This window comes from Branchiostoma floridae, chromosome 9 (assembly GCF_000003815.2).
Source record: "Branchiostoma floridae strain S238N-H82 chromosome 9, Bfl_VNyyK, whole genome shotgun sequence".
In the NCBI taxonomy this organism is placed as follows: Eukaryota; Metazoa; Chordata; class Leptocardii; order Amphioxiformes; family Branchiostomatidae; genus Branchiostoma; species Branchiostoma floridae.
In genome coordinates, this window is record NC_049987.1 from 6623290 (window position 1) to 6634954 (window position 11665).

The 11665-nt window shown below is 39.6% G+C and overlaps 1 protein-coding gene and 1 long non-coding RNA gene across 8 annotated transcripts in view; one reads left to right on the top strand and one right to left on the bottom strand.

Annotated features, from left to right (window-relative positions):
* Window positions 1-1779: 1779 nt before the first annotated feature.
* Window positions 1780-10496, bottom strand: LOC118422893. Its single transcript, XR_004831977.1, has 2 exons — window positions 10224-10496; window positions 1780-2171 (listed from the first exon to the last, which is right to left on the bottom strand). It is a non-coding gene; the product is annotated as an uncharacterized LOC118422893 (long non-coding RNA).
* The window catches only part of LOC118422870 (radixin-like), a 63079-nt gene continuing 54577 nt past the window's right edge, over window positions 3164-11665 (top strand). For 5 of the 7 annotated variants that reach the window (XM_035830695.1, XM_035830702.1, XM_035830697.1 and 2 more), the window contains exons 1-2: window positions 3164-3349; window positions 3677-3808. In XM_035830695.1, coding sequence (XP_035686588.1) covers window positions 3797-3808 — 12 coding nt within the window. In that variant the 5' untranslated portion in view covers window positions 3164-3349; window positions 3677-3796. Of the gene's footprint in view, window positions 3350-3676; window positions 3809-10647; window positions 10785-11665 lie in introns of those variants that run through there. The other 2 variants (XM_035830699.1, XM_035830696.1) reach the window with 2 other exon arrangements.

An 11665-nucleotide genomic window follows, 5' to 3' on the forward strand; every position in this document is an offset into this window, starting at 1 on the left:
TAACACACAGACTGAACCAGCAGATAGTACCGTACTACGTGCTTCTACCGGGCATGAAGCAACCAGTATCAATATCCCGAACGCTACAATCCCAGAAATCAGATGAGGAACCATCAGGTGACGTCACACTTCACTACTCCGTGTGAAGACGTCTGGTCAGCTTAAAATGAGTTTCTTACTCCTCACTGACTCAGAAAACGTCAGTTCGACAAGAATGTCACACCTGGGCGATACACGAACCGAGAGATGTACAAATCTCTTACTCACTCACTGGATGAGTCACTTCATTCACTGCACAGTCTTGTTACGTTGTCAATCGGGTGGGTATGTCAGGGGTTTACGTATACCGTTACATCTCGACTTTCTTCCAGGCGGTTGGAACCAATGACAACTACATCATATGACTACTAGTATATCGTAGGGCCATTTTGTAAATGAGTGCAATATCAAAATGGTGTACGTTTAGCACTATATCTGGATAAAATGATTTGAACTCGAAGAAAGACTTGCGACTTCCTTGAAGTGATATCGCTTCTCTACTTTACAGCATGTTGCAGCTGAATCTACTGAATTGAACGAATAAAAACATACATGTATTTAATGAAGAGTGAAGTATGCTACTAACGCTATTGAAACAATTACGCCGTTCGGATTTTTATATACTGAGTTCAAAAGATGATGATACCGTTTTTAAGACTTTATATCCGTACACAAAATACAGCGCTTACCAACAAGCTTTCGATCAGTCCTCTGATCCTTCTCAAGTTGTAATGACCCAAAACCTAAGTCGCACTTCCGGAACGGAAGTGTGACGTCAGTAAAGGGTCAAAGGTGCTTGGCAGTCGGTATCGGCCCCCGTCTCTGTTGAGGGAAGGTTGATGGGCTTGTTGGTAAGCGCTTTATTTTGTGTACGGATATAAAGTCTTAAAAACTGTATACCGTCACAGATGAACTTACATTCAAATTCAAAAGATGATTTGACCCTATCATGTACAGCACCTCGAAAAGAAATTCCTTCTCATATAACAGGTAACAAATAGCTAGATCAAGGAGGTTTCATCTTGATGATTGATCCTCCTTGGCTCTACACCTCCTCAACAATCATGACTCCATAACACACACATACCTGATATCATCGATGGCTCCAAATGGGCGAAACCGATCTGAAGACAATTTAGTGCCGCTCTTTCCTTGCTACCCGTCACTTGCCACAAAGAAAAGTTATCGACTTTCTGTCATCGTTTCATCATCGCAGGTGCGTTTATTGAGCGTCGCAGTGTTTAAACGACACTTCATTCGTGCAAGGTGTGTTCATCATGCAAAGGCAGTTATCGAGAGCTCCGTGTATGTTGGGGCAGTTGCGTAAATGTTTTTGTTTCGGGTCTAAAAAGAACGTTTGTTTGTCTTGTATTATTTGAATAGGCGGCAAGTTTGAAAAAGGTGAAACTTGATCCCGACCCCGCGTGAAAACGAACGTTTTCCAGGTCACCAAACAACAAAAATGATTCTGACAAAAATCGATAGTTTGTTCCAAATACCGTATCACGTCGATATTTTAACATGATATCGTTTAGGGGTGGAAAAGTTTAGCCCTTGCTCAAACACTGGCTAATTAACGTTTAACTGCGACAACCCTCGACCTCAAGGGCCCCCAGGGGATGTCGGGAAATGGGGTCACACGTGTGAAGGGTCTACATGGAGGTTTTACGAGTTTTTAATGTTGATGTTACCGTCGTTAACTTCGGTATGTACTACGCAGTGATTTATGCATCCACAGTGTTTGATGTCCATGTTTCATCTTTATTGAAGAGCATTTCATTTCAATCTTTAAAGAGGTATTCTTCATAACACACTAGTATTCAACGTTCAACGTCGAAGAAGATCGAAGAAAACGCAATTCGGAAGATTCCTTAAGAATAACGTTACATGTTTTTCATTTACTCATAAAACGCTGTAATCAAATGTGTAACGCTACAGGTTATAATGTTCGTTTCCAGAATATTTCGCAATTTCACATTGACGATTTAAGTCCAAAACTATGAACCAAGAAGAAAATAACACCCGTTAAGTGTTACAGGTGGTTGCAATCGCAGTCATTCACGTCTGCCCAGAGATGACGTCATCTAATGTCTTTGACCCTGGTTCCCGGGAGGAGGTCCGCTATCATGACCCTGGAATGACATGAAAAACACTGAAACAATTTTGCACTTTTGAAATACAATGATCGAACGTCAGAACCGATAAGCATGGTTTAGTATATGGAGAATTTTGTAGATATTCTGTACAAATCTGTAGATATGTGTTACAATGATGTGTAATACAAATACACAGTTAACGTTACTCTCCTAGATTGTGACCTAATGAAAGAAACTGCAGGTCAAAAGAAGGCCAGAATCATCCCGTCCAATCTTTTTGGAGAGTGTAATAAACATACATGTACTTTACAACAACAAGGATATATATAACGTCCTTGACAACAAGCATGTATTCTCCATAGCTTAGTGTTCAACACAAAGTTAATTTGAATATCCCGCGGTGAACATGCAAATGAGAGATAATGTATACGTATAGCCTTAAATGACCATGGTACAGATCTATATGACAACGGTAAGGATACACGTGTCCGGCTGGTTTTCTTTGCCGTTGTTGCAAAAACAACGTGTTAAAACGAGGCGGTAAAAGGAGATCCTGTTTATAGTGAACTTAAAGACATATCAAAACATGGATGTTAAGATATAAAGTTATTTATAACAGTTATAAACATGACGTCTTAGACCAAACTAACAGGTTCCGCTTGGTATAACGTTTAGTAGAGGTGGGTTGAGGTCCCCTCAGCAACACTAAACAACGTTAACAAAAAATAACGGCAACCAAATGTACATTTTCATATGTTATTAAGCTCAAGAATATTAAAGAAATGATAATGCCATTTGTTTTTAATGTACTGTGTGTAAGTTTTACCTTATTTTCCTAGAGTATGTAGGATTGATGTTATTTTCCAATAATGGAAGCATAACTTGTTATATTGCTCTGTGGAAATGATAACTTGTGGCCACAAATCATAGCTCTATTTTTAGGGAGCATTCTTTATAAACTCTGAAAGATTTTATTCGCTGACCAATATCAGATTTGAGGTAACAATGATACCCGACTTTCGTCAAACCCCTATGTGAGCCTCCACTAGTTCCGGGCGGCTCGGATGATTGACAGGTGCTCAGGACGGCACCACACCCTGCACGGCGGCCATATTGGAGGGAAGGCCGGTATAGCCACCTGAGCTGGCTGGAACTGTCGTCGAAAAACATCGTGTGTTGCCTCTCTGAGGAATTTCTGAGCCTGATATTTTGTGGTAAGTTAGATGAAAATGTTATGTATTTGCTGTATTAGTTTTGTGAAGTTTAGTGATTATTTGGCGAAGTTATGGGGGTAAAAGTGGAGGGGTGTCGTACTAGCGTGTTTGCACGTCATCGTGTAGTTGTAAGGGAGGGAACTTCGACCCCGCAGGAAAAATTCACGACGTACGTCATTCCGATGATATACACGCCTCTGTTTACCCATTCCTCGAGCCTACCACATCCAGCCTGGCCAGTTTAAACCCCTGTCACCAGCTAGAGCTGGCTAGTTCGTGCAGGTTTGGACAGAGAAATTTTACCGCCGTGTTTTTGTGTTCCTACAGTTTGAAGTGGAGCTTACCAGAAGCGACGTCGCGCGCCAAGCGGATATTTTGCACCCGAACGGACGACAAGGATTTCTGACAGGATTTTCCATTGGGACAGTGCTCTAAAAAACCACCGAGATGCCGAAAACAGTAAGTATCATAACCATAACCCAATAAAATAGATGAAACTGGCCGATTTATCCAAAAATCTGCATAATACAGCCTGTTGCACCCACTTCCTGGTTGGAAAATGGCGGTTGTGGAAGCATTGTGTTGCCCCCCTCCCCCCTTGGGCACTTGATGTGTGTGGGAAGCCTGAAGAGTGTAAAGTTACCGGCTTCCTTCCATTCCAAACCCACGGGTCTTCTAACCTCCATCAATAGCCTCTTTGTCTCACCCCACTGACAAAATATCGACTACACAGAAACGGTTGAGTCATAATTATTTCCGCACTCAAAAACACAGAGCAGATACGGAACCAGTGATCCTTTGATCCTCAGTCCAAAGATTCGCCATGAAATAATTTTCGGGGCATGGAATCGGGCCAGGCTCGTGTTCCACGCAATGTATTTCCTTAGTTCTTTGACATTTACAATCTAAGATGTAGCCAGAGGATAAGAAATCCGTGTGGAATTTTTTTACTCCCAATTATTTGACAATGTTTGTACCTACATATAGGTTACAAATTTGGCCTTCCGGCTGTCTATCACTGAGTATCAGGTCAACATTATTTTTTCTTACATGTAAGAACCAAAAAGATAACATGGTCTGGCCTGATCCTTAGTTTCCTCATCACCCAGTTGTTTTGGTTGGCAGCCCTTGTTGGCAGGGAGCTGATGACTCAGTAGCTTAAATTCTGCACAGATGTCAGGAGGAAGTGATGTGTTATAGTACTGTAACTCCATTTACGTTTGCTATGGTGTTATTTCGTGGTAGATGAAAAATAAACTAAAAAAGAGAGGATTTTGCTGTGTTTTATGTTCACAATTGAAGCACTTCTAGAAAAAACTACAAAACACATAATACCAATATTTTTGTAGTGTTATGATTTCACTGTTTAGTGGTCACCATAAAAACATAAAATTTTAAACCACCATGAACATTTCAAGATTATTGTATGTTCTATCTGGCCGTAATGATCTATGATACGAAGTTACAGAAATTAATTTGCTTATATTTTTCTTTAGAAATAGCATTACATTACTTACTACTTTACATTCATATCATTATAGCATTATGTTATGATAGCTTCAATAGATTGCTTCCATGTTGGATTCCAAAGAACTGTTCAGGTGCGTGATAGGGAAGATCTTGGAGACTTTGCAAACCTAAATAAATGCATCTGCGCATACATCTAAGTTATATGTGACACATGACCTACTTTATGCAGCTCGCATCCTAATTCTCTCCTTTATCTGGTGCTGGAGTCTTCGAACATTACTGACTAATCTTTAAATCAAATTCCTACTTCCAACATGCAACATCTGTTCAGAGGATTTCTAGTCAGCTGAACACTGTTAAAGGGAACAATATCGTGAATTTCATATTATAATTTCCTGTTGGTTTCAATCTGTGTTTTTAATTTGTATTCTTGTTTTTTTGCATGTTTGTTTGTTTGTTTTGCATGATAAGTTAACTCAAACTGCCAACACAGTTGATGTTGAGTTTCTGTAGTTGAGCTACTTTCATATATAAAAGTCATGTGTTGAAATCTGTACAAAGGTAAAAATGTAAACACATGTTTATCACACCTGCTTAGCACATTGTTCACACCTGTAATAGGAAACATCATCACCTGTGATTTGCAGGTATTGAGCTCCAAATTTCAATTAACAGGTCTCAGCTAATTAAATGCTGTCCAGTAATTAGCATGATTGTTCCTGTTCTGTTGTCTTGTTTAATGGTCCCCTGTGGAGTTAAAAAATGGTGGTCACCAGTCTCCTGCCTTGACACAATGAAATGTTTATACAACATGATCTCCTACAACATATATGCATACTTGCATAGTAATACATTTTATACAGTTTCAAAGGTCTATTTTTGTTGTGACATTAAAAGAAGCATTTTTAACAAGTTGTTTGTTAAAACTTTAAAAGTTATGTATTTTGATCTTTGAATCAAAGTAATTGTATGGCTAATTTTTCTTAAATTTTGAGAAAAATGAGTTCTGTAAGGAAGTATGTTTTTTCCTGTTTTATCAAATTGTCATTTATATTACTGCACTGCTTGCAAATCGCATGCTTTGAGGAAGCAAGCTACGTAAAAACACTTGCATCTGAAAAAAGGAGTCAGTATGCAAATGACATATACCTTTAAGATTGCATGCTTGAATAGTAGGAGATCAAGCTGATAGCAAAACAAAAAGCTGAAAAGAACATTTATCCTCAGGGCACAAATCGTTCCCTCTTTTCCATTTTTCCACCTCCAGGCTACCTAAATGCTGAGTTTTGCTTAATTTTTATCTGTTTGTCAAACCTTGTCTTGCTTCACTCTACCTGTCTGAAATATTGTTTAATTGTTATTTAAACGTTTGATTAAATGGACAGACTTTGAGCTTGTAGTTATCCTTTATCAGTAGTTGTTGTTCACCTTTGACCTGTGGCTTTACACGTGACTTCCTAGAAGGCCCACATCTAAACATGGATGTGTGGAGACTTGTTAAGTGAGCACTTCAGATAACACTGTAACCTCACTTGATTAGACTAGAGTTTAAAGTTTTCAATTTATACAACCCAAGGATACCATGCTGCAACCTGCAATTCACAGTAATATTTTTATTAACACCAAGGTGCAAGTACTATTATAAATGAAATATTGTGGAAAACAGGAATAGATTTCAAGTAAAACATGTACAGTGAGTTCTTAGTCCGTTGCTACCCTGGTAGAGCCAAACTAGTAGATACCTATTTAGACAAGTACATGAACTTCATAAATTATGAATCTGTTAAGCAAATGTAGAACTGAATTATTTTGTTTGAAAAGAAATGGGACTGAACATCATGCTAAAGGTATCTCAGCCATAAAGACTCCCTACGTAGTGATCTCATCTATAGATTCGTTATCAGAAATTACAAGATGGATGCTTGACTTTGATGTAACTAATGTATTAAGAAGTGAAGATTAAGTCTAGATCTTTCTATTACAAGTATCGAATACATCATTTATACCCGGGCAGGGAGCCAAAGTAAAATAATTTGAGCCTATTCTGGAGAATATCCAGTCTTATAAATATTTAACGTGATGGTATGAATGGTACTGGAACGCCAAGTATTTCTGTATTGACTGATTTGGTAGAAGAGCTTTTGTTGGTCGTAAGTCTTCCTTTGAGCTCTTTGTTCCTTGGAACATCTATCATTGTCTTCAAGACATGATCACCTAGCTTCTTTGGAGTAAGGAATAAGGTATCAATTTCTTTTTTGGGCCAGGAGATTTGATACCTGTGCTTGATAAACATGATTTGGTTCTTGTTTTGGCAGATAGTCATAAAGAAGTGATTTTGTGGTGTTGTGCAAATGGATAATTAAAATTTTCTTTCTGTCCCCAAAAGCAGATTGTTGATGCTACACTCAGTAAGCTATAAAATGTTAGCAGCTGTTTTGTTCTTCCAGGTGACCTTTCTGTGCCAAGTATATGACACCATGATATTATGCATTCAAAAGTTACAACTGTTAAAAATTAATAAAACACACAAAAACACTTATTTTCTGTTCTAATGCAAATTCAAGGTCTGCCTTCATCCGTAAATACTAAATTGGAATCCCCTGCTCTACTCAAACTTACACTAAGGTACAGATCAATTTTAAATTGTTAAGTGTAATCAACGATGGATTCTCCTGTGTAAAGTAAAGAGATCCTGAGTGATCTTCCTTGTAGAGCCTCAAGGTCTTCTGGATATTTCTTAATTCTCTGCTTTCCCACTGATTGCAGTATGACCTATATTACAGCTCCTTAGTGGAGCTCTTTAAGAGTGATAACCAGAGATAAGTTACACCAAATTGATGCCAGGTTGGAGTTAAGTGCCTCATTTGTGAGTGTCAATAGATGGACCTCTTCAAGGAGCCATTCATCTTCTTGTCAACACTTCTGGAGTGGCTGGAAATATGTAGGGAAGGTTCATGTAATACGGTAAAAGGGACAGTGTTCGCAGCGGTTTTATATTCACAGTTTTGACACCTGTCTACCTTAGTACCTATCTCCTTGTTTCAAACGCAAACTTAAAACCACCAAGCACTCTATTTTCTTCCTTTTGCAAACATTTCCCCTTTTACAGTACTTACAGGGACTTGTTATATAGGTTATCCAAGGCTTGAAATCCTGACTTGCAAAGTTTGAAATATCAAATTCATTGTGCAACATTGTCTTGGGATATATCTAAACAATTTGGTTAGGTAATTTGTGCCATTTTGATTGCTATTGAATCTCTCGAAATTTGTCTATGGAGATTTGTTTGTTTCTTTATTTGTATGTTTTCCCTTTCGGTTCTTTGGAAGTGAAAATTATGGCAATCTGCCATATTGCAGCATGCAAAAATATATATTATGACCTCCTTTGCTGTACTGACTTGTCCGTGCCCCCAGGACACAGTTCCTCCTTACCAGGTAGTAATAAAGTGTAGACTGAAGATTTGTGGGAGGCTAGATTAGAGGCCACCTGCCCCAGGTTCATGGTACTTCCCATATTATATTAGGCTGGAGAATAGGGGAGTTTGTCTTCTTTTATGGAGGTGGGTGTTATATATCACTGTATATACAGGAGGAACAGCAGAGACTGGAACAGGAACTGAGAGAGAAATCTACAGTTCCTTACCATATAGTTCTGAAAGAATAAAAGATACAATTTTTTTTTTACAAAATTACAAGGTTTACATGAAATGATAAAGAAGAAGATGTAAGTATGGTAGAATGGAATTCTGAATGGACTATCTCTTTTAATTTGTATACTCAGATTTTATTTTGAAGAAGACCAACTCTACCTAGGGGAGCAATTAATACAACGTCCATGACGTTGACAATGTGTACATCAGCAGCTGAACTATAACCTTTTACTGACCTTTGACCCAAACTGGTGTGTTTGAAAAAGATGAATTTTTGATGAGCAAGAGACTAACCAGTTGAATGTGCATGTGATTGAAAAGATATTGCTTCTTTTATTTGGATCATGAGTTTTTTTTAATAGTCCACTGCATCATCTGTACATTCCAGTTTAGATACATGTTACATTTTAGTTTTATACATTATCATTTGCATTTGGCAACAGCCATTGATAATTTTCTTTCAAAGTTGATAAGATTTCAAATCATCCCATTGTGTCTCCAAATTCGGAATTGCCAGGGTATGATACACCCCCTTATGTTTGATCCATTATGACCCCCCCCCCCCCCTCAGTCTCCGTTTGTTTGCAAAACTGCTCAAACCCTCACACACACCCATAAACGAGTAGAGATTTATAGCTTTGTTTGCTAAGTTGTTAAACTTAAAGACAGTTCTGGCCATTTTGTTTTCTTCCAACACAACTACTCAGACATGCCATTGTCCTTTGACCCCTGTTAGAAAATCCTGACCACACCCAGTCTACTCATAATGAGATAGAAGCTTTAGTAAAGCCATCACCCTTGGTCCACACTAATGTGCTTCTTTGGTTCTTTTAGATATTTTAAGGTAAAAAATAACTGAATGTACAAGATGAAGGCTTGGAGGAAAACTAGCCTCCATTGCAGGCTTCGAGCGGGGCAAACTCCTTTCCACGGCAAACTCACTTCCTCGGCAAACTCCCATTCCCGGCATAAGACTAAGAGAACCTAACCAACGTTGAAAATCGCGAACTAGCACCCCCCCTAAAATAAAAGCCAGTCACGCCTGAAGTCTGCGACGGAAGCGAGAGAAAAACTTCCATGCAACGATATTCAGTAGCTAATACTGTACTGAGGGCTGCTCCAAGGCCAGATTCTTGTAAGACTCCATTCATGTTGATCTTCCGCTAGTTCCATTTCAGCCTTATATTCTAAAGTCTGTGAAACAACCAAATGAATTGTTGTAGCCTAATGAGGTTATTCATACTAGCTTGGGAGGGGGGAGACCATGAAACCTCATTAACTAAGCAATTTTACAGAGGCGTAAGGTCTCTTGTTGAGAGTTAATTCCGGTTGATACCCTCTGGCTGGGAATGTTTCTTTTGAAGCATTCGTCTGGGTCTAGGATGTCAAATCTCCACAAACAATTCGCACAAAGGAACCTAAACCCTTGATTGTGCATGGTGGAAAGAATAAGAAGGTTGTTTATAATGTTTGGAAGTGTTGTACGGAGCTACAGGTAGGATATGGTATCAAGGGAGTGTTCGCTTGAAGAGAGAGCCGATTGGAGAGCCGATGAAGAAAAAAAGAAGAGTCATTATCGATTGTTATTCTTGGTAAACACGGGGGTGGGGGTGTCAGGATGGTCTGCTAACAGGCTGATCAAATATTTGGACACACGCCCTCTTTTCGTAGAGCTCTTCTCCGGCAGATACCTGTTGCTGTCTGTGCCAGGGAAAAAAAAGACGCAGATTAAAGAGATACAAACAAACTCACCTTTGAAATTGTCATGTAGAAACTTCTGAGAATGTCATGCAGGTGGCTTATTGTGTAACGATGACACACATAGAAGCAGGTGTTGTAGGACAGGTGTGTGAGTCAGACTTGGGTGTCTCCTGTCTCCTGTTGTCCTTGTGTGTAGTCTGGGCGAAGCCCTACAGGTCTCACTGTAAGTAACCGTAAAACTAGGAATGTCCTCTATTTGGTATACAATGCACGACAGAGAGCAGCTATTGGTTAGCAGAAAGCATCCGCAAGTAGAAGTGCACACACGGTCCCTGCCACCTTATAAAACATGTATAGCAGCAGCCAATCAGGGAGCTGGTCCTGTCATGGGTTATGTAGCCAGGACAGCCCAGTATTGTGTGTTTAGCAGGACTGCCATGTGTTGACTTTAGGGGCCAGGCCTTACGCTCTAGCACACCACACCCATCGGAGTCCACCCCTTCAACTGTGCCATAGAGACAGATTCACGGATCCTTGGTTTCCTTCCCTCCAATTTCCAGACTCCTTCTTACTTAGCTAGCCAGCAGAAGATTCACTGAACCAGCCAAGATGGTAAGTTTACCTGGCTCACTTGTTGCAGGTGTTTTTTGCACATTTTATACATACTTGTAGGGTGGGGCCTTACAGAATACACCTGTCATGTCAACAAGGCAGAAGCACTCAACAGGGCGGTTCTGTTGTATTCTAACGGTCGCTCATGGGCAAACTAGCATGTTCTAGTCAGTATAAAGGCCTGTGGTATTGTTCTATCACATTTTTACACGCGGTGAGAAAGATTTCCACTGCTAAATTTAATCAGCTTAGCGGGCTGTAAGGTTGAATGGGGTTGTGTCGGTGGATTCCTGTGCAGTCACCGTTTGCGGACATTCTTCCGGCTGGTAGAAACAATGGGAGGGGGGTAATCCGACCTGCGGGAGTCCTGAGGAGAAGATAGAGGTCACTGCGATGGTCTACGGTAGATTTCTCAGCATTGTAGCTTTTTCAAAGGCACGTGGGATAAGTACAATAAAAAAATGTTGCCACTGCGATTTTTGTTCCAAATGTTGCTCGGTGTAAATAAAGTTCCTGAGTCAACTTTAACCCCACATGTACAAGTCAGTTTTACAAATGATCCCTACTGCAGGAATAAAAAGTATAAAGCATATCGTTCAGATAAGTAAAAGTTTGTAAAGGAAGAGTGAACAACGTACCAGCTGTAGACAGAATTAATAGATATACAGATACAGGTGCGAAAACAGGTATAAGGTAAACAGTATGGAAAGAACATAGCACACCTGTGTTGACCATGATGACAGGCAAAGTTGAACTTTGTCTTCAAGTTGGTTATTTTGTTAGTGGGGATAGAACCAAAGAAATACTAACTTATGTCCGAACTTTGTAGCAAAAGGATGTGTAGGTGAAGAGGGAGGGGGAGTCCCAGGTATGTATGATAT